The sequence below is a fragment of the Anomalospiza imberbis genome, chromosome 23 (genome assembly GCF_031753505.1).
Source record: "Anomalospiza imberbis isolate Cuckoo-Finch-1a 21T00152 chromosome 23, ASM3175350v1, whole genome shotgun sequence".
NCBI classification, from domain to species: Eukaryota; Metazoa; Chordata; class Aves; order Passeriformes; family Viduidae; genus Anomalospiza; species Anomalospiza imberbis.
This window is the reverse complement of record NC_089703.1, coordinates 3900480-3920296: the sequence shown is the minus strand read 5'-3', so window position 1 is coordinate 3920296 and position 19817 is coordinate 3900480. Positions and strand designations below refer to the sequence as shown.

Genomic DNA, 19817 nt, shown 5'->3' with positions numbered 1-19817 from the left:
TTGCCCTGGTAACACAGGTTATCTATGTCCATGTGTCACCTTCCTGCACCTGTATGTGCATCACATGGTGTCATTCCTGCCTCCACTGACTGTCCAGATCTGGGTGTAAAGTCTTGACATTGACCACCATGTTTACCTTCCGTACTGTGCTTGATAATAATCACACAATTCTCAAGACCCATGGTATGTACAGGCAGCCCTGTTGTGGGTGGCTGGGGGCTGGGCAGAGGAATACATTTGTGGGTCTTTTTACAAGTGCCTGAGAGAAACAGTCATCTCCAGCAGCAGTGGGAGCTCGATCCTGACGTGTGCTGATTGTTTTTGTGCTGCCTTGGGGATGGCAGGAGGGGACTGGGCATTGTTAAGCTGCCATCCCTTACCTGCTCAACATCTTCAGGGAATGCAGCAGTGACCCTTCTTCCTGGCACCCCAATCTACATCAGGTGGCAAAGGAGAAAGTCCCCTTGCCTCTGGTCTTGGACACAGTTGAGCTCTTCTGGGAGTTTTCACAGAACCCCGTGGGAATTTTGCTTCCCCTGCCCAAGTTCTCTTTGTGTTGTGTATTTGTCTCTTTCTCCCATTACTTCCTGCTGTGCTGGGCTCTATAAAATTACTACATTGGTCACAACATAATTGCAAAACATCAAGAATTTATTCCACTTCCAAGTAGCATAGAGTCTAAAGTTAGGCACTGCCTTCGTGTTTCTTCATTCCCATTTTAAATCAAGCAAATCTATATACATGTTTTCAGATATCTGTATAAATTATGCAACCAGTCAGGGAATTCCCTGTTTACACACAATATTTCCAGAAGCACTCAGAAAGATTCCCACGTTTCTTGTACTGTTTCCTGTCCTTGGTCAAGAAGCGTCCCAGGAAAGGGTTTCGAGGATGATTCCCATAGAAAGCCTGAAATCAAACAGCATTAGAGAGGTTGCTGCTGGGTGGTTCCCAGTGGGGAAGTACACTCTCCACTGCCCCCACCCTTCCTGATCACCCAGCCCTGTGCTCTGGCTGGGGGGAGGAAGGGACTGCCCAGTGTGTAACCTCTGTTTTGCATTTCCCACGAAAACTCGTCCCTGTGTTCTGCATTTACATTTAATTCAGCAGGAAGTGAACAGGGATGATGCTCTCCATGTACATAATGGTTCAGAACAAATCTGATAATACTGTGTAACCTGTGCTGGGGGTGGTGGTGGTGGAAATACTGGTGCTGGGCTGATGAAGCTGGAAAATGGCCTTTACTTAGCTGTTTTTCTAGGGAAAAAAAAAAAGTGGAGGGTTTAGAATTAAATGATATGGAATACTTGCTGGTTTTTTCTTCCTTCTCCATTTTTCCCCCCTCTCCTGCCTGTCTAACTGCTAAGTGATTCCAGCTTCAAGAACACTATGTCATACTACTTTAGTCTATACTGTTTGTGAAGTCTGTTGATCTGAAATGATTTCTTGGTAACAATTCTGTGTAGTTTAGTCTTGTTTTTCTTGTTTCAGTGACAGATGGTTATTTACTTACCTCTTTGATATTTTCCCCTGGGTTGTAGTTGCTGGGGGTGAGACCTGTTAAAGGAGAGACACAATGAAATGTTTTTCCATTTAGAAATCATTAATTAGGCAAGTAATTCTCCTGTGCCATAATGCTGCAGCTGACAGAGGTCTCAGACTGGAATGTCCAAGGGTAACACCTATTGCTTCCCAAACCATCCATTGCCACTGATTCTGCACTTTCTGCAAGCATTGATGTTTTGTCTGACTGCTGTTTTGTTCTGTCTGCCAGCTCCTCTTAGGCCAATCTTCTCCTTGCCCTGGTTTTGCTCTCTGGAAGTTTTGCAGCACTCCTTTGGAGACTTCATGAGGTGGTGTTGAGCTGCAGGCATGGCTGCTCAGCAGGTTTCCCCAAAGTCCCAGGTAACTGAATGACAGCTGTTTGTTGCTTGCACATAACGTTGTATTTTAGCAAATACCTGGGAGCTGGGGTGTGATATCTGTGGGAGCTGGAGGTGTGAACCATGGGCACCCTCCCGTTGCTGTGGTAAGCTCCTCACCTGCTTTGTTGTCCTCAGTCAGTGTGCCCAGGAGCTCTGGCAGGAGCTGGAGCAGGGAGGTGCTTGCCAGGCTGCCCAACCTCTCCAGGTTTAACCTTGAATCTTCATCAGCTGCCAATGGAAGATGACAGAAACAGGTACAGGGTGAGTCTCTTGCTTTGCATCCCTGTTTCAGTGTCTCAGGTGATTTCTGATTGGGTTTGCTGGCCCCACCTGTCAAAGATTTCATGAAAGCACCAACCATCCATCCTTATTTAATTATTTGTATTCCTTTCCTCCCAAAGCTTTGAGAAAAGATACCTTCCTGATGTTAGTCTCAGATTCTCATTTCTCTGGTAGAAGTTTTGTTACAAAAGTTTTTGACCAACAGCAGTCCCTCCTGTCACTTGAGGTACTCAACCTCATCCTTCCACTACACAGCCCAGACTTGTATGTAATTTTAAAAATTTTACTTTGGTTCATCTCTTTATCTACTAGTTCCTATGCTGCGGCTTTCCTATGAATAAAGACAAAACTTCCCGTTCAAGACCTATTAACCTGCTCAGTTTTGCAGTTACTAAATGCAGAAGAAGTTGTGGAAGGGCAGAAACAAAGGTAGGAAAACTTACAACTTATTTTGGCAGCTGGGCTTCTTGGTGTGTTTCAGTCATCTCTCATTTAATGTGTGTACCAGTACAGATGTTACTGGTTGTTCCAACACAACAGCTTGCTGGTAGCTGATAGAATTAATTTGTTTATGCATAAAGAATTCAGAATTCTGTGGCTAGCCTGTGCCCTGAGGCAAGTTGCCAACAGAAGCCCTTAACAGTGCAATATTCCAGGTAACTTGTCTTTTTGGAATCTGAGCAGTAAATTTCATCATAGCAGACATCCAAACTTGTGGGCAACCAGAGGGTGTCATTATCAAACACTATTTGTGTAGATGAATATAATGTTGTAATTGTACTTGTAGGTGACCCTTTGGAGTTTCAGTCGCTCTGACCTGCAGGGATAGGTGTGACTGTGTAGCTCCTCACATGGATATGTAAGAAAATAAACTGAAACTAACCTAACATTTCAAAAACTTGCACAAAGATCAGGAATTTGAAGAGGTGGGACATGCCTGTTATTAGTTCATTCTCTGCATAAAAGGATATTTGCAAAGGACAGCGGGGATTTCATTATAGGACTCAAAATAAGAATACAAAAAATTCCCAGTGATATGTGGAGACAATCTGTATCTCTGGCCATGGATTGTTCTTTAAATCCAAGCTGTGCTAGCAGGTAAATTTGCTTTGAGATTTAAAAAAGGAAAAACCCAACCCAAAACCAACCCTCTTTAAGACAGTTCCTTTTCTGTCTTCTCCCTCCCAGAGACTCTTTACATTAGCAAGGAAGATCTAGGAAGCACAGTGACTTTAACTTAATGCAATAATGGTTAGAGCCAGCTATGATGTGACAGATATTACTCACATTGAGTCAGGGGTACCTGTAAATGCAAATTACATTGTGGAAGGCTTGAGGAGATGCTGGCTTAGAGAGTCCAAGATTTTCAAAGCAGACTGGGGACTGCTGATACCTATAAACCAGCAGAACAGCTGTTGCAAAGCAGGTAAGAACAGCCACTTTTAATAGTCAGCTTTATGCAATAACTTCTGGGTTGGTTTGCGTGTTCTTTCAGAACTCACTTCAGAAAGTCCTCCAGTACCAGTCAGGTCTGATGATAGTAACCTTCCAGGTTCTGCTGTGCATTTTTTCTGAGCCATTTCAAATTTGAGCATTGCCTTACTCAAGAAAAGATTTCTTTTTCCCTGGGCTGAATGGAATCTGAATTAGTGCAAACAAATAGCATTCTCAATACATAGGAGTGTAAGAGAGATTTGCCTGTTCTTGATGTTTGCAATAGGTTTCCCCCTTTTTAAACACAAAATAGCTTATTTCAAAGGGTAGGAACAGGAGAGACTGAACAGCCAAGTTTCTTTAAGTTCCCCAATGCCTGAGTGCTCAGACACTGAATACCAGCTCACATTCAGTGCTGCAAGGCTCAGACACCTTTTTCTCCTCAAAGCCTACTTTTGTTTCCTGGATCTCAAAGGAGTAGGGGTAACTATTGAGGGCACCAAACCTCCCCATTGTACAAGACCAGCACCCACTGCTATGTCCCTTGTGCTGCTGGTGTCCTCCTGCTTTTCCTACAGCTGAGCAGCACAGACAGGCCCCTTGGAAAGCACACCTGCTGCTTTTCTGGGTTTACTGCTCCAAGCCCTGCGTGATAACCATTACAATCAAAAGACTCTTACCTGAGTGTTGATAAGACATCTCACTGGCATTGATGATGGGGAGAGACAAGAGAGGACAGGAGAAGCTGACGATAATGAGGCAGCAAAGAATCAGTTTATGCATCGTTGCTTTGTTGGACGTATGGTTGTGTCTAACCCTGTAACTCAGAACTCCTGTCTAACTGTAGCATCAGCTCCCAGTTTCTCCTATTATATAGCCACTCATGACCTCATAAATACCATCATGTTCTCTCCCCCCTTCAAAAAAAATCCAATGAATTTATTGCCCATTGATTCTAAATGGAAACCACTTTGCATTGATGTAATTTTTCAAGGTAACAGTTCATAGACAATAAATTTACTGTCTTATAGCTTGGTGTACAAAATGGATATTATATCAAACCAAGCACAGTAAAGTTTATAAATCTGGCATTTAAAAAAAAGTAACTTTCAGTTATAAATCATGAGTTAACAAAGGGTCAGACATTGGTTGCAATGACCAGGGCAATAGACAGCTGATTTATGAGCCTTAGCAGTCTTGACGCAAAGCATCTGATATGAAATGCACTTTTTTTTTTCCTCTCTCTTTTGTGAGATGGATGAATGTGTTGTGTTGTATTTGTTGTGCTAGAAAAAAAGTAAAAAAGAGAGGGAATTAAAAAAGCTTGTTAACTTACAAAGATAATACTAGGATAATTCAAATTTTTTCATTTGTTTTGTTCCCCCTTGCAGAATTTCACATCTATTTATTTGGGAAGACCTCATCCAATGGTGCCCTAGAGAATTGTCTTGGCAGAGAAAGTACAGCTCCCATCTGGAGACTTCTTGGTACATATAAACTACTTTGGTTGATGTTAAACACAGGTCCCTCTGTAGACTGGAAGACTGTTTTCCATTTCACTTATCTTCTCTTTCAGTTGGAACTAACTACTTAATTCTGAGTATGTTAGCAAGGTTTTTCCCCTGTTTGCCTATTGTTTTTGCCTAATGCTACCACAGGAGTTGCCTTGTGTCATCTCATCACTTTAGTCCTTGTTTCCCTTCATCTAGCATATTTTGTCTCCTTTGCTTATAATTTATCATCTCACAGAGCAAGGGCTGACTGGACTGGTCCCTCACCTCCACTCTCTATGCAGTGTCATATCCAACTCTATAGAGCCTTGACACTAAGTTTATGGCAATATTCTTTCCTTTTAATGGTGAGAAGATAATGCCTGTTTGTAACAAATTAAGGTTTGTTGCTTTTCTGCCTCTCTACTCAAATGTTTTTGTCTCCAAGTGCTCTTCAAAATACTGTGAAATCCAACAACTGTTAAAGTTGTTTCCTTCTGCTGAATTTTGTGATCAGTTTAAGTTGCAAAAGGCATGAACTTACCCGCTTTTCATATTTTTCCTTTATTAGCATTTCCTGTCAAAGATTAATTTTATATTGTACATCCTGTGGCTCCTAGAACTAATTTCAAATTGGCTGCATCAGTCATATAGAACAGAAGTATTTCTGCTGCAGGTCTAACTCGGGGGCGCAGGCACCCCATGGGTGGGCTAAACACAGTGGGTTCCCAAAGAGGTTGAGGTTGGAAAGCACCTCTGCAAATCTCATATTCTAATTCCCCTGCTCCAAGCAGGGTCAGCCAGTCTCCTCAACACTGGTTCAGGAGAGTGTTGAGTCAGGTTTGAATAGATCCAAGGATGGAATGGGACAGAATTTCAAAACTGAGCTTGATAACGCCCTTGGCATCCCTATGTGAGCTCAATGCTCTGATCTGAGTGCACAGGTGGGGTGTTGGAGAGGTGGGAAAGGACCTGCAGAGGTCCTGCCAGCCTAAACTTCTCTAAACTTCCCTGTGTGCACAGAGAGGGCTGGTGTTTGACATGCCTTGACTATTGAACATATGCTTCAGTTATCTGAACTTCAAATCCTGTTTCTCTGGACTTCTCTTTGCTGAACTGAATCTTTACAACAGAAGAATTTTTCTACAGAATTAACCTAATGTGTTTTATTCCCCTTTCCCTGTGCTTCCCTATGAGAGAGATAAGTAGCAAGAGAGGAATTCTCTCTCCTCATCTGAGTCATGCAGCTCTTGGTTCCAAAACTGCAGACAGTAATTAGGTCTGATTTGATGCATGATCTCACTGTTGGTGCTGGATGCTCTGTACAAATGCTTCTCCTTCAGTGAACTATCAATGACAATGGTACTATCAATATTCACCCTAGGCATCCTCCAAGGAAAGCTAATGAAGCACTCTTACCAGCAACTGCTGTCCTTTGTCTTTTCCCAAGGAAGACTCAGCCTCTTAGAGCCGTCGTGGAGTGCGTCATGCTCAAGTCGGGCAACTTGCCCGCAGCTTATTGCCTCTGCTTAGCTCTGAAGTTGTCACTTAGCCACTCTTTCCTCTCCCAAAATGTCAAAGGCATCTCCCTCGGGCGACAGTGCCAACGTCATCATGCCAGGCAAGGAAACAGCTCATCCTAAGCAAAGGTACAGAGCCCCGGATCCACGGGAGAGGGAAGTCAATGGGAATGGCACTTTGAAAGCTTGGAAATTGATTTGAAACTCTTCTGCAGTATTTTGTGGGGAAAGTTTTCCAAGTTCTTATTTATGCTTATTTAGTCTTTGAAGTGCCTCAGGGCAGCAGTAGATAGATAAATTACAGTAGTAGGGTTAGATAAATTACTGAACAAATTCTAAGCAATAAATATATGTTAACCTATCCTAAAAGACTATCCTTCATTATCAGAAGAAATGATAATTCCTAGCTTACTGTGATGTCTCATGAGGAACAAGTTGCTAGTAAAGCCAAGACAACTTAAAAAAAAATAAGACTCAATGAAACCAATCACAAACATCCCCAAAAATTATCTTCTTCTGTGTAGAATACTTCTTTCCTCTCCCAAAATGTCAAAGGCATCTCCCTCGGGCGACAGTGCCAACGTCATCATGCCAGGCAAGGAAACAGCTCATCCTAAGCAAAGGTACAGAGCCCCGGATCCACGGGAGAGGGAAGTCAATGGGAATGGCACTTTGAAAGCTTGGAAATTGATTTGAAACTCTTCTGCAGTATTTTGTGGGGAAAGTTTTCCAAGTTCTTATTTATGCTTATTTAGTCTTTGAAGTGCCTCAGGGCAGCAGTAGATAGATAAATTACAGTAGTAGGGTTAGATAAATTACTGAACAAATTCTAAGCAATAAATATATGTTAACCTATCCTAAAAGACTATCCTTCATTATCAGAAGAAATGATAATTCCTAGCTTACTGTGATGTCTCATGAGGAACAAGTTGCTAGTAAAGCCAAGACAACTTAAAAAAAAATAAGACTCAATGAAACCAATCACAAACATCCCCAAAAATTATCTTCTTCTGTGTAGAATAGTATGGATGAAATGTAATCTATAATGCAACAGTTCTTTCCCCTGTTGCTAAGTGCTTTATGGCAAGCAAGCATGAGTTGTTATTAGTCAAATATTGTGACAGCTGGCAAAACCAGGAATTTGAGAAGGTGTGATTTACCAGTAGCATTTGTATGAGGGACATCTTCAGAGGATGTAACTTCTAGTGTAAAACTTTAGCTTGAATTTAGTTTACAAGAAGAGAGGTGTGCAGTAGAATGATTTTGTATTGGCACTGTAATTGCAGATGAGCTTGTTAGTGTTTGAATACCCATCTCTTCCTTGAATTTTACTACCATTTTAGACTTAACATGTTGCTTCAATGAGTTATACATGTTGCCTGGAAAAAACATTTGCACTGTCACTAATTTTTCTAGTAGGGCCTATTGTATAGGGGTTTGGGGTTTTCTGCTTTGCTGTCACTGCAGATATCTGTTCTGCTTAACACCTAAAAAGTTTATTTTCACTTAAAGTTTAACATTTTAGCTGATTATTCAGCTACATAACATTATCAGATTTATTTTGCATACTGAAATAGCTACCTTGTAAGATCATATATGCAATAAGGTGTTTTTTTTCTGCTACCAAATTACATTGCCCTATTTATACTATGCCTTTTAATGTGTGCTGAAAATAGCCTGTTTGGAGAATAAGGAAACCAAAGGAAAAAACTAACCATAACTTGCTGTTAACTTTCTTCTTGAAGATGCTTCCTCTGTTCACTGTGTGTGAGCTGTAATGCACAGGAGTATTAATCTTCAGAATTTCTTTCAATGTTGTGTAATACTTCTGAGAGGTTCTGACCTAGGCCCTCTTGTTCTGAGGTGGGTTGAAGGTGTGTAGGTGAGTATGTGCTTGCCTGGACACACACCCCTGTGTGATGAAGATGATGAGTCCTTAGGCCTCTCTGAAGATATTTTATTTTGCTACAGAATTGGTAAGGTCTAAGAATTCTTGAGCACAGGATCACAGCTGCCAAAACACTGCTCCTTTGTAGTATAGTTTCCACCAGTTTGAGGGGAAAAAACCCTCTTCCCTTTGGCCCTGCTGGGCTGGCCCTCTGTAGTCTGGGTATATTCTCCAAGTGAAGCTTGACAGACTGGTCCCTGCTTCCCCTGACCTCTCAGCACTGCAGAATTACCAACCTGAACCTTCATGCTGTTTGATGTGAAGGAAAGTAAATCTGGCATGACTGAGACTTGGAAATCCAGCACATCAATATCTCACGGGAATTGAATTCTGGATAACGCAGCTGCAAACGGAGGAGCAGAAACTAGATCTTGAAATAAGGCTTCTTTCACCAAAAAAAAAAAAAAAGTAATGGAACTAACTACGCAATTACAGTTCATTTTTAAAACTGAAATTATGACAGCAGAGTGTGTAAGGAAGGAGAGGAACACATCTGCAGCAAGGCTGGAACTTTCTCTGTACCTATCACCTGCTATCCCAAGGTATCCCAAAAAATCTGTTCAACTCTAATAAGAAATTATGATCTGGATAAAAGCAAAATAAAAACTTCTTTATTTCATTTTTCTGGTCATCAGAGAAAGGAGCACAAAGCAGCCTTGCTGAAAGGCACAGGCCGTTGGTTAGCTCTGTCCATCCTCCTTTCACCAGTGCCAGCTGCAGAGCAAGCAGGAGGCTTGGGCTCACTTCGGGGGAGGCACACACCTTTCTGTCACACTGCTGCACTTGGAACTGGGAAAATTTCCCAACCTGAGTTTCTTTGTCGAAGAGAACTCTGTCATGAGACATTTTCAAGGTCTTCAACCTTTACAAATATTTCAGTAACGTAGGGTAGTCCAAATCAGCTCTGAGTTAGTCAGCGCTCCAGTCCTTCCTCCCTGCGCGGGGTGTGGGGGCACGGAGGAGCTGGGAAGAGCGGGGACAGGAGCTGGGAAGAGCGGGGACAGGAGCTGGGGAGGACAGGAACGGGGCCAGGCGAGCTCGGGGTCCCGCCGGGCTCTGTGCCGGGGCTCGGGGGGCGCTGGCCCGGGAGGCGGCGCTGCGGGACCTGCGCGGGTTTGGGTGTGGGGAGGGTCCGGGGTCGGTGTGGGTTTGGGGGGCTGGGGATGTGTGTTTGGGTTTGGGGGTCGGTGTGTCTGTGTGTGTGTGTGTGTTTTGGGGGGTCGGTGTGTCTGTGTGTTTGTTTCGGGGGGTCGGTGTGTCTGTGTGTGTGTTTGTTTTGGGGGATCGGTGTGTCTGTGTGTGTGTTTTGGGGGGTCGGTGTGTCTGTGTGTGTGTTTTGGGGGGTCGGTGTGTCTGTGTGTTTGTTTGTTTTGGGGGATCGGTGTGTCTGTGTGTGTGTTTTGGGGGATCGGTGTGTCTGTGTGTGTGTTTGTTTTGGGGGGTCGGTGTGTCTGTGTGTGTGTGTGTTTTGGGGGATCGGTGTGTCTGTGTGTGTGTTTTGGGGGGTCGGTGTGTTTGTTTGTTTTGGGGGATCGGTGTGTCTGTGTGTGTTTTGGGGGGTCGGTGTGTCTGTGTGTGTTTTGGGGGGTCGGTGTGTCTGTGTGTGTGTTTGTTTTGGGGGATCGGTGTGTCTGTGTGTGTGTGTTTTGGGGGGTCGGTGTGTCTGTGTGTTTGTTTTGGGGGGTCGGTGTGTCTGTTTTGGGGGCTCGGTGTGTTTGTTTTGGGGGTCGGTGTGTGTTTGTTTTGGGGGATCGGTGTGTGTGTTTGTTTTGGGGGGTCGGTGTGTGTGTTTGTTTTGGGGGGTCGGTGTGTGTGTTTGTTTTGGGGGGTCGGTGTGTCTGTGTGTTTGTTTTGGGGGGTCGGTGTGTGTTTGTTTTGGGGGGTCGGTGTGTGTTTGTTTTGGGGGGTCGGTGTGTCTGTGTGTTTGTTTTGGGGGGTCGGTGTGTCTGTGTGTTTGTTTTGGGGGATCGGTGTGTGTTTGTTTTGGGGGGTCGGTGTGTGTCTGTGTTTGTTTTGGGGGGTCGGTGTGTCTGTTTTGGGGGGTCTGTGTCTGTTTGTTTTGAGGGGTCGGTGTGTGTGTGTTCGGTTGGGTTTGAGGCTGCTGGTGTGTTTGGGCTTTGGGAGGTCGGGGGTGTGTGTGTCTGGCTGGGTTTGGGGGGGTCTCTGTGTGTTTGAGGTTGGGGGGTCAGTCTGTATGGGTTTAGGGGTGTTGGGTGTTTGTGTCTGGGTGGTCAGTGTGTGTGTTTGGGTTTGGGGGTGTTGGTGTGTTTGTGTTGGGGGGTCAGTGTGTTTGGGTTTGGGGGTATTGGGTGTTTGTGTTGGGTGGTCAGTGTGTTTGGGTTTGGGAGTGTTGGTGTGTTTGTGTTGGGTGGTCACTGTGTTTGGGTTTGGGGGTATTGGGTGTTTGTGTTGGGGGGTCAGTGTGTTTGGGTTTGGGGGTGTTGGTGTGTTTGTGTTGGGTGGTCAGTGTGTTTTGGTTTGGGGGTGTTGGTGTATTTGTGTTGCGTGTGGTTGTGTTTGGGGGAGTACACAGGTTTGGGAGTGTTGGTGTGTTTGTGTTTGGGGTGTCAGTGTGTGCATGTTTGGGTTGGGTTTGTGAGGGGTCAGGGTGTGTTTGGTTGGTTTGGGAGGTTGGTGTTTGGGTTTGTGGGAGCTGGTGTGTGTTTGGGTTTAGGGGAGTCAGTGTGTTTGTGGTTGCGTTTGAGGGCAGTGGCTGTGTTTCTGTTTGGTTGGGTTTGGGTTTTTCTTCGTTTTTCACTTCTGAAAAAGGTTTTATCTCTGTTGCCCTCTTGCATGCACACATGTTTTCAGCTAAGTGACTCTTATTTGGTTTTTTGAAGAATGATTTTGTATAATCAAGAAGCTTCTTACTGTGGAGGGAGTACCCATACCGTGTATTCCTTAGGCATTGGTTTTTTCTTGGCTAGCTTCACTGGTAGGAGGCAGCAGCACTGCAGGCACTGGGAGTGTATTGGAGGCTCAGCCTGCTAAGGAGCAGCCCAGCAGTGAGTGGATCAAAGCAAAGCAGACCGGTCAGGACAGAGCTGTTATCCAGGAGTGAGTCTTGCATGAGGAGTGTGATCTGCTCTGCCCTCCCCTTTACTGCCACCATCTGCCTTCTGCCATCGCCACTGCTCTCTTGGGTTTCTGGAAGCAATCAGGGCTTGGTTTCACCATAAGAAGCTTGGAAGACCTGCCTTTTTATGTCATTTAAATCTCTGAAATCAGAGCTAAAGCATTTTGTGTAGGCTTTTGGCCTTCACAGGGCTTTTATGTGGCAGCCCCTTTGTTAGCCCTTTCTTATGCCTTGTTCCATTTTGTGTACTAATTTACCTTTCCTCTCTCTTCCCCCTGAGCTCCTGTCTCATCTCTGGGTGTCTGGTCACATTCACCACTGTTGCAAAGAGCTGGTGCCAGTTCACTGCCTCTTGCCTTGGGCTCCCTATGCAGAGCTCAACCTGCAGCTCACACTGCAGCTGCACACCAAGCTGGCTGCACTAAATGTATTCCTCAACAGTTTTATCAGCAGTCCATAGTGTATTTTTCTTTTTAAAACAATAGCACAGTCTTCCTGAGGTTTAATTTAGGTTGTAATAAAGAATTATCAAGCTAATCCTGCTGCAGAGATAGGTGTGATTGCTGCATACTATGACATTTTTCACTCTTGTTCTGTTCTTAAACTTACGCCATTCATTATTTTTTTAAGTAGGGTATTGAGGGTTTCCAAACAAATTATTTCCTGGAGGCTGCTTACACAGACATGTATTCAGCTGAGGATTTAAAGGAATGAATTCCAGCTTAAGATTTCTGTCTCCTAGGGCTACAAATGCAATTCTTTCAAAAACTGGTACTACTAATGTCAAAAAGGGAAGCAGCAATTCACTGCTGATTCTTTTCTTAGTACTTTGGATGATGGAGTGGGCAGGCCAGGCTGTTGTCTTGTACTTTCTCTGGCCCAGAGTGAAGAAGTGCAGAAACAGTAAAGTAGCAAATTGCAAGAGATGGACGAGGCATAAAAATCACCTTCCAGATTTCCCTGCCTGAGACTACTTCATACTCTGTTAATTGCATGGTGCTCTGACTCATTAGTTTCTTATTTCAAATCATTTAATTGGAGACTTAGTAATATTTTACTATCTATTTGTTGTTTTACTATCTGCCCTGTTTCATTTTCTAAAAGAGCTAGAGGATAAGGACTTTAATCTGCAGTGGTGATAGAACAAAACAATTTTGTCAGAGGTATCCTTGTGCTTTTTTTAAAACATTTTCTATCTAACTCTTCGCATTTGGTGTACTCATGTTCTTCCTGTTTTTATCACAGAGGCTTAGGATTACTTATCACTCCAATATCCATAGCTGATATCAGAGGACAAATTTCAGGTAGTTCAGTGTGTGGGTGGGAGCCACTGACTAATTAAGAGCAATGCTAATAATCATTTAGCTGTCGTCCACTTAGCGTAGGCAGTAAATGAATGGCGCACAAAAGCAGACTTTAATTTTTTTACTCTGTTTTCTGGCTGCATAATCCCTTTAATCCTTTGCTAGCAGAGTTTTTTTCTTAATTAAATGGAATCTCTGCAGGCTCAGTGATTCACATTTCAGGGCAAATACATGTATTTAATGGGGGAGGGTTGGCATAGGTCTCACTGGGCAACTTGAGGTTTAAAACAGTTCTTCCAAGGTTGTTTTGTAAATGAATGTGTTTTCCTTGGCACTCAGCTGTGTAGGATCTTCACTGTTTAAGAGCTATTTTCCAGTTTAGCAAAGAATTCCTGCTGTAAGAGTTAACTGATTTCCTTGTGATCACTGATCTTGACTGGGGTAGAAAACTGTCCCTGGGAATGGGAGTGACCCACAGGAGCAGGAATTAACAAAGGTGAAGGAAGCAGATGACAGATCTTTGCCTTTTGATGGTCAAGTTAAATGTTTCTTACTGTAATGGGATCAGAATCCTCTTTCCAATTCCCAAGGCATATTTATGATATAAGAGGGTTCTGAAGAGCAGTGAGTCTTTAGTTGGATACTCTCATTCTTTTGCTTATGTATGCATCTTTTATGAGTCAGGATTGTTACAGACAAGACCAATTTAGTTGGCTACTTCCGAGCAGAGTCTTCTACAGAAATCTGGAAACAAGGAAGATCCACCAGTGCTTGGAAGAGTTAGGATCTGTATCACCAGGAAAGGATATATCTGATATGCTCATTCCAGCACAGTCCTGTATTTTCTCTTTATGCTCCTGCTTCCTGCAGGCCCTGTCCTGTAATGTACAGAAGAACTGTATTCTGGTGAAGGAGGAAAAAATGCTGCAGATCTTTGCAATGAACAACACTCCACTACAACTTTTAGAGGTAATTTATGATCTTCAAGTTCCATGCAAACCTAAATGATTCAGTGGTTCCTGCTCATGACATCCATATCTCCACTAGTGCTTGTGACAATCCTGCTTCCTTAGGCTGAAGAAGGTGATGGGGAGGTGTTTCTGGCTCTACTCTTGGCCTTTTCATCTGAGGAAGTGAGTTGATTTTACAAAGCCTAGACCATGTAGTATCCCGTCCCAGTGCCCATGTAGCTTTTCTAAAAATCCTCTACAAGACAGTCAGGATTTATGCTTAGAAAGAAAGAATCCATTGCCAACCACCATATGTGGAAATAGGATAAAGTGGGAAGCCTCCAAAGCTACTTTCATTTAGTACTTGTTTCTGCCACCATATTCGTGTTTCATTTATATGATGATCTCTTTATGTGTCCTCAGGAATGACTGGAAGAAGGTGCAGAAAGATACACAGGGCCAGCTAACTAGTACTGCCACAGCACAGTCAATCTTTTTGCTGTTCTGTAATTCCCTGAGGCAGATTTAATCACTGTGGAAAAGCACACAGTGTTTGTTCCATGTTACAGCCTCCCTGTTCCCTGTGAATTTTCTGATCATAGCCCACCCTACTGAGGAGTGCACAGTGAGATGCAGTGACAAGAGGATATGTCACTGACATATCCACTGGGTTCATGAGCACAGTGCCTGTTCAGCTTCTTAAATCATTTAACTCTCAAGCTGAAGAAGAAGAGCAGCTTCCTTTTCTCCTATTAGAACTCTTAAGTTTGATGGAACCATCAAGAATTTCCTGTGCTTACACTTCTACTTCTCTAAGGTAATACATGTACTGAGGTGTGCCACAGCAAGTCAAAAAATTGCATTATTAGGGGTGCCTTTAACACTCATAATGTTGATGGGGGTGTGGGATTTTGGATCTTTTTGCCCTTGTGATGAGATTGTAGCTTGATCAGACAACTGTGGTGCTAAACTGCAATGTGCAGCTTCTCTGAAGTCGATGATGTATTTTTCCCACCACTCCTTTCAAATACCAACTGTGTTTTCCATTCTAGTTTAAGAAAAATAGATTATCTTTTAGATACTCCAGTAAACACTGGTTTGGGCATGTATGTACATCTACATTAGAATTGTGTTCTTTTTCAAAGTTGCTCTAAAGTTTGTAAGAAGATGGCTAAAAGTAGTGTGATACCCTGTTTTTTCTTTTTGTCTTTTTGCTTGTTACAGGCCTGTTTAGTGTTCTCTCCAGGTTAAATGGTTTATGATTGTTCTGAATGAACAGTATTAAAATATCAATGCTGTGAATACTAGAAGGATTATTTTTTTAATATTTCTCAAGTCTATAGTGTTGTAACTAAAGGTAAGTGGTTGCTTTTACCTCTCCACACACCTTGCTCTTCTTTTTTTTTTCAAAATTTTTTTGTTTTAAACCTGCTGAAGTGTTTGTATGCAGGAGAAAAGTGAGGTGAAGTAGCCTAAGATTTGTTTTAAACCTGACTTAAATGGGTAACTCGGATATTTTATTTCAGTTTTGAGTGGCTTGTTTCAGTTTGGGTTATGTAAAATGGGAGTAGATGTAACAGGTTTAAGGTGCGCTAAGTGATAAGTCATCCTTAAATTGAAGTAGTGTCTGTGTGTGCAATTTTCCATTTGCTAAAGCAAATAAAACTTTATTTATTTTCTTAAAGCAAATAGATTAAAACAGGAGAGATGTTCCCTGGTTTCAGGATGTGTTCAGGCAGTGGTTTTTGTTAAAGTACAATCCACTTTGATTCAGTATAGTCTGATGCTTGACCTGGCAGGCACCCAGGATCCAGAAGGTGAAAGGAAACACAGTAGGTGACATCACAACAAACTTCTGCCAAATTGATGTTAGAGGGAAATTCCATTTTTGTTGTAGATTGTGTTAAAATTTCTTATTACAGTGAAGGCAGGAACAGTATCCAACAGCTGTTATGCTCAGCTAACACAGAACCCGTGGGGTACAGAACCCTCCTCTTAAGCCCCTGAGGCCTCCTTGTATTAGGGAAGGCTTGTTCCTACCTGAGAGAGGAGCTGAGGTGACACTTGGTAATAAAATAAGACTTAGAGTCATTTTAAGAATGAAACTTACCTTGACTTTCAAACAGGTGACAAAAAGTCAAGTGCAGTGGTACAAGTTGCCTGCTGATGTTTCCTGTGTGTTGTCTCATTGGACCATCTCCTACAAATGTTTTTGCATCATTGTGTTAATATCAGAACAACTGTCAGAGGAGACTGTACTTCTGTCCTGTGAAGGATCTGATAGAAAGACTGAAAATAAGAAATCATATTCTGTTTTTTAAAAATTATCTGCAGTTTTCATGTTTTAGAGGAGCCACCACAATCTCAGAGTCTCTGTCATCCAGAAGCATTAGGCACAGAAACATCAGTTTCTACAGGAGGTGAGAAACAGAAACCCTTTTGCTATGAGCCTTCTACTTTCCTTAGCCACACAACTCTTGCAAGAAATTACAAAGCCAAGGCATGTGACGAACATGATTTTAATTACTGATGCCACTAACCTATGCCAGGAAATGGTGCTGGTTCTGGAAGCAATAAAAAAGCAGCAGGCTCCTCTGCTTATACTTGTATTTAAAGAGAATTTTTCTCCTTTTTCCATGCCTTCAGAATTCTGCTGACATCACTTGGGCAGAGGCAGTACACTTTCTGACTTCCAAGAAAAACAGATGGAAATTCAAAAAGCTTGCATCTGGCCTGTTACCTCATCCTCGGCCACCTGGGCTGCTTGAGAGTCATCAGGGCATTCCCAGTTACATTTTGCATGCTATATAATAAATTAAATGACTGTCAAAAAAAAAGACATGCACAGAAAGCAGAGAACACTTAAAACTCAAAGAGTTACCATAGAATTACAGAATTATTTGGGCTGGAAGGGATCTTAAAGATCATTTAGTTCTACTTCCCTGCTATGGGCAGGGATCTTACCAATAGATCAGGATGTTCCACATCTTTTCTAACCTGGCCTTGAGCAATTCCAGGGATGGGGCAGCCACAGCTTCTCTGGGCAACCTCTTCCAGGGCCTAACCACACTTTTAAGTGAAGAATTTCTTTCTTAACACCTAATTGCAATTCCTTTTGGTTTAAAACCATTCCCCCTTGTCCTGTCACTGTCACTGTACCAAGTCCCTCTCCCTCTTCTTTATAACTTCCCTTTAATTACTGAAAGGCTTCAGTCTCCCTGGAGCTTGGAAGGAACTAAACTCCAAATAAGCCACTCTCTTTCCTCTACCCCTTCCAGTGAAGGAGGGACAATAAAAGAGATATTATGGTTTGAAATAACAATTTCCCAGCACCAGAAAGCAGTGGAATGAGACACACAATAACAACAGCTGCATTAATAGCAAAAATATAAAAAAGAGAAGGTGTTTTACCCACAAAGGGGTATTCACTATAGGGAACAACAACAAAAAAAAAAAAACCGTGCTGGCAGATGCTTCCTGTCCAAGGTGCCTTTGTCCTGACCATTCCTCTGTCCTGCTTCACATAGTATTTGGGAAACAAAGGCAATATGGGGAGGAGAGCTCCCATGGCGAGTATCCCCCCCAGCCTGAAAACAACAAAAACCAGAGCCAAACAACCCCCAGAAGCTCCATTGTTCAAATCAGAGTTGTGTAGCCACTTCACTGAGCTTGGTTTTTCTGCAGATGCTGCCACTTCTCCACTGTTGGAGGCGAAAAAATGTCCCTGCTGGGGACATAGCTGACCTCGTGCCCCCTGGCCCTGCTGGCTCAGCAGCACCTCAAAGCTGTTCCTTCAGGCCAGAGAAAATGGGAGGGGGAAGCAGCAGAGGAGCTAAGGTCACCAGAGCTGGCTGGGGACAGTCCCTCTGCTTTGGCCAGTGAGGCAAGGTGCTGAACTTCCAATTCCAGCCCCCCAGCTTTTCTTGCCTGAAAAACCACACCCCAGCGTGACGTGTGTGGTGTAGAATAAACACACATATGGTCACCCCCTAAACTCCACCGAACTCCCTTCTCTGTAGCCACCACAACCCACAACAACCTGTTCTTCAGCTATGGAACAGCCTGGGTGTTCAATAAAAGCTCCCTGTGAAGCCAGGATGCACATGGACTATCAACTATTTGTCATTGCCAAAAAATGCTTCTTTTTCACAGCTCTTCTTGTGAATTATGGACAGCCAGGCTTTACTGCTTCCTTCTGCTTTAATCACCAGTAGTAAGAGGTACAGTGCAGTTTTTTCCCATTCACCCTTCCTAGATAAAAGACTTTTTTACATGCAGGTAGGAAGGCTGCTGTCCTCTGTGTTAAAAAACAGACAAATTCGGCCACAAATTCTATTCAGGAAAGCTAGTAGAAATTTAATTGTGATGACAGTGTTTCTTTTAATCTAGTCACTGATGATCCCTAAATCTTACTATGTAGCACTTTGTAAAAGCAAAGAACAAAGTATTTTAAAACATTGCATACTGACATAATTTCTGCTTCTGTGGTTTGCCACAGAAGTAGCAAAGATAATAATAGTTAGCCCCTTGTCATATTACCTACCTTTGACTGAAGTTTTACTACCTGCTATGGACTTTTTTTCAGAAGACACAAGGATAGCTTAAAAAGGAAAAAAGGAAGGCACAAGTATGTGTCTTTTTTGCAGAGGTGAGCTTCCTAACAAACTTAATTGATGAGTCTGCTTAGTGCATTTTCATAGCATGCTGCCAGAAGTGGTTTTACAGCTGTCTGCTACAAGCATAACAAAAAGGAAGATTAAGCAAGTTCTTTAGTACTTTTTTTTTTACTAAATATCTGTTTATGAGTGGTCTAGAATGGGAGCAAGCTGCTCATAGATTTGTTCTATATGATCACATGAAGGGAAATTGCACACCACACAAGAATGAAGGATGTTCAAGGAAATGCATGATTCTATGGCTGTAATTTGAATTTTTTATAGACAGCCACAATTCCTAGAATTTGAATATGGTATTAATCTGAAAATGACTAAACACTCCAACTATCTTGGTATTTGTAGTGGTGCTCTTGTTATCAGTTGGAATGTCCTGCTTGGGTGCTTGGTGGCAAAACAGATGAATTCACCTGTATTTGTTTTCAGTTCTGTGAGGACCACGTGAAATACAGCTCTGCTGCCAAAGTTTCTGGGGAGTGAGCAAGCACTGCATGCTGTGAAGTACCCTGATCTTTCCTTTGCAATTGTACCACAACTTATTTCACTTTCCAAAATATGGTATCTTCCAGTCTCTCCTTGGTTCTTATTTATAAACGTGTTTGCTTTTAAATGTATTTGAAGTATTTCACAGAAGTACAAATTAGCCAATCTCTTGTGCTGCTTCTGTGGCCAGGTGATGTGCATCATTGTGAAATGCAAATGTATCATCTGCACATATTTGACAACAGATGTTTGTGCCAACAAAATCTGTTTATCATTAATTCAGGCCTCAGTACTCTCAAATTACACAAGTCACAGGTAAGATTATCCACATAACTCTTTGATTGAAAGGTTGTTTCTAACATTTTATTCAGAATGTACTTTCTTCTGTGAATGACTATTCCCTGAAACAGTCAGAACTCCAGTTTTGGTGGAAATGTGTCCTTGCTGGTCACTAAGCAGATTTATTTCTGCTTCAGGTATGGTACAGACAAGAAGGGGTTTGCACTTTATTTAAAGCATTTAAAAATATATGCAGAACTTATCAGCAACATGTAAAATTCCAAATGTTACCTCTTTTTTTCTAAGGGGAAACCAACCACCAGATGTTTTGAGTTACAGGACGTGTACATTAATTCTTTACCTTATGTTTAGGCTAGAAATTAATGACAAGCAGAACTATTCTTTTTATCTTGTTCTAAGATACATTCAATGGTGACTAGATACAGCAAAAGC

At 42.5% G+C, this 19817-nt stretch overlaps 1 protein-coding gene across 1 annotated transcript; it reads right to left on the bottom strand.

Moving 5' to 3' along the window:
- Positions 1-633: 633 nt before the first annotated feature.
- Positions 634-4457, bottom strand: UTS2 (urotensin 2). Its single transcript, XM_068171380.1, has 4 exons — positions 4322-4457; positions 2043-2153; positions 1514-1557; positions 634-909 (listed from the first exon to the last, which is right to left on the bottom strand). The coding sequence occupies exons 1-4, from the start codon at positions 4422-4424 to the stop codon at positions 793-795; spliced, it is 375 nt and encodes a 124-aa protein (XP_068027481.1). The 5' UTR covers positions 4425-4457; the 3' UTR covers positions 634-792.
- Positions 4458-19817: the final 15360 nt, after the last annotated feature.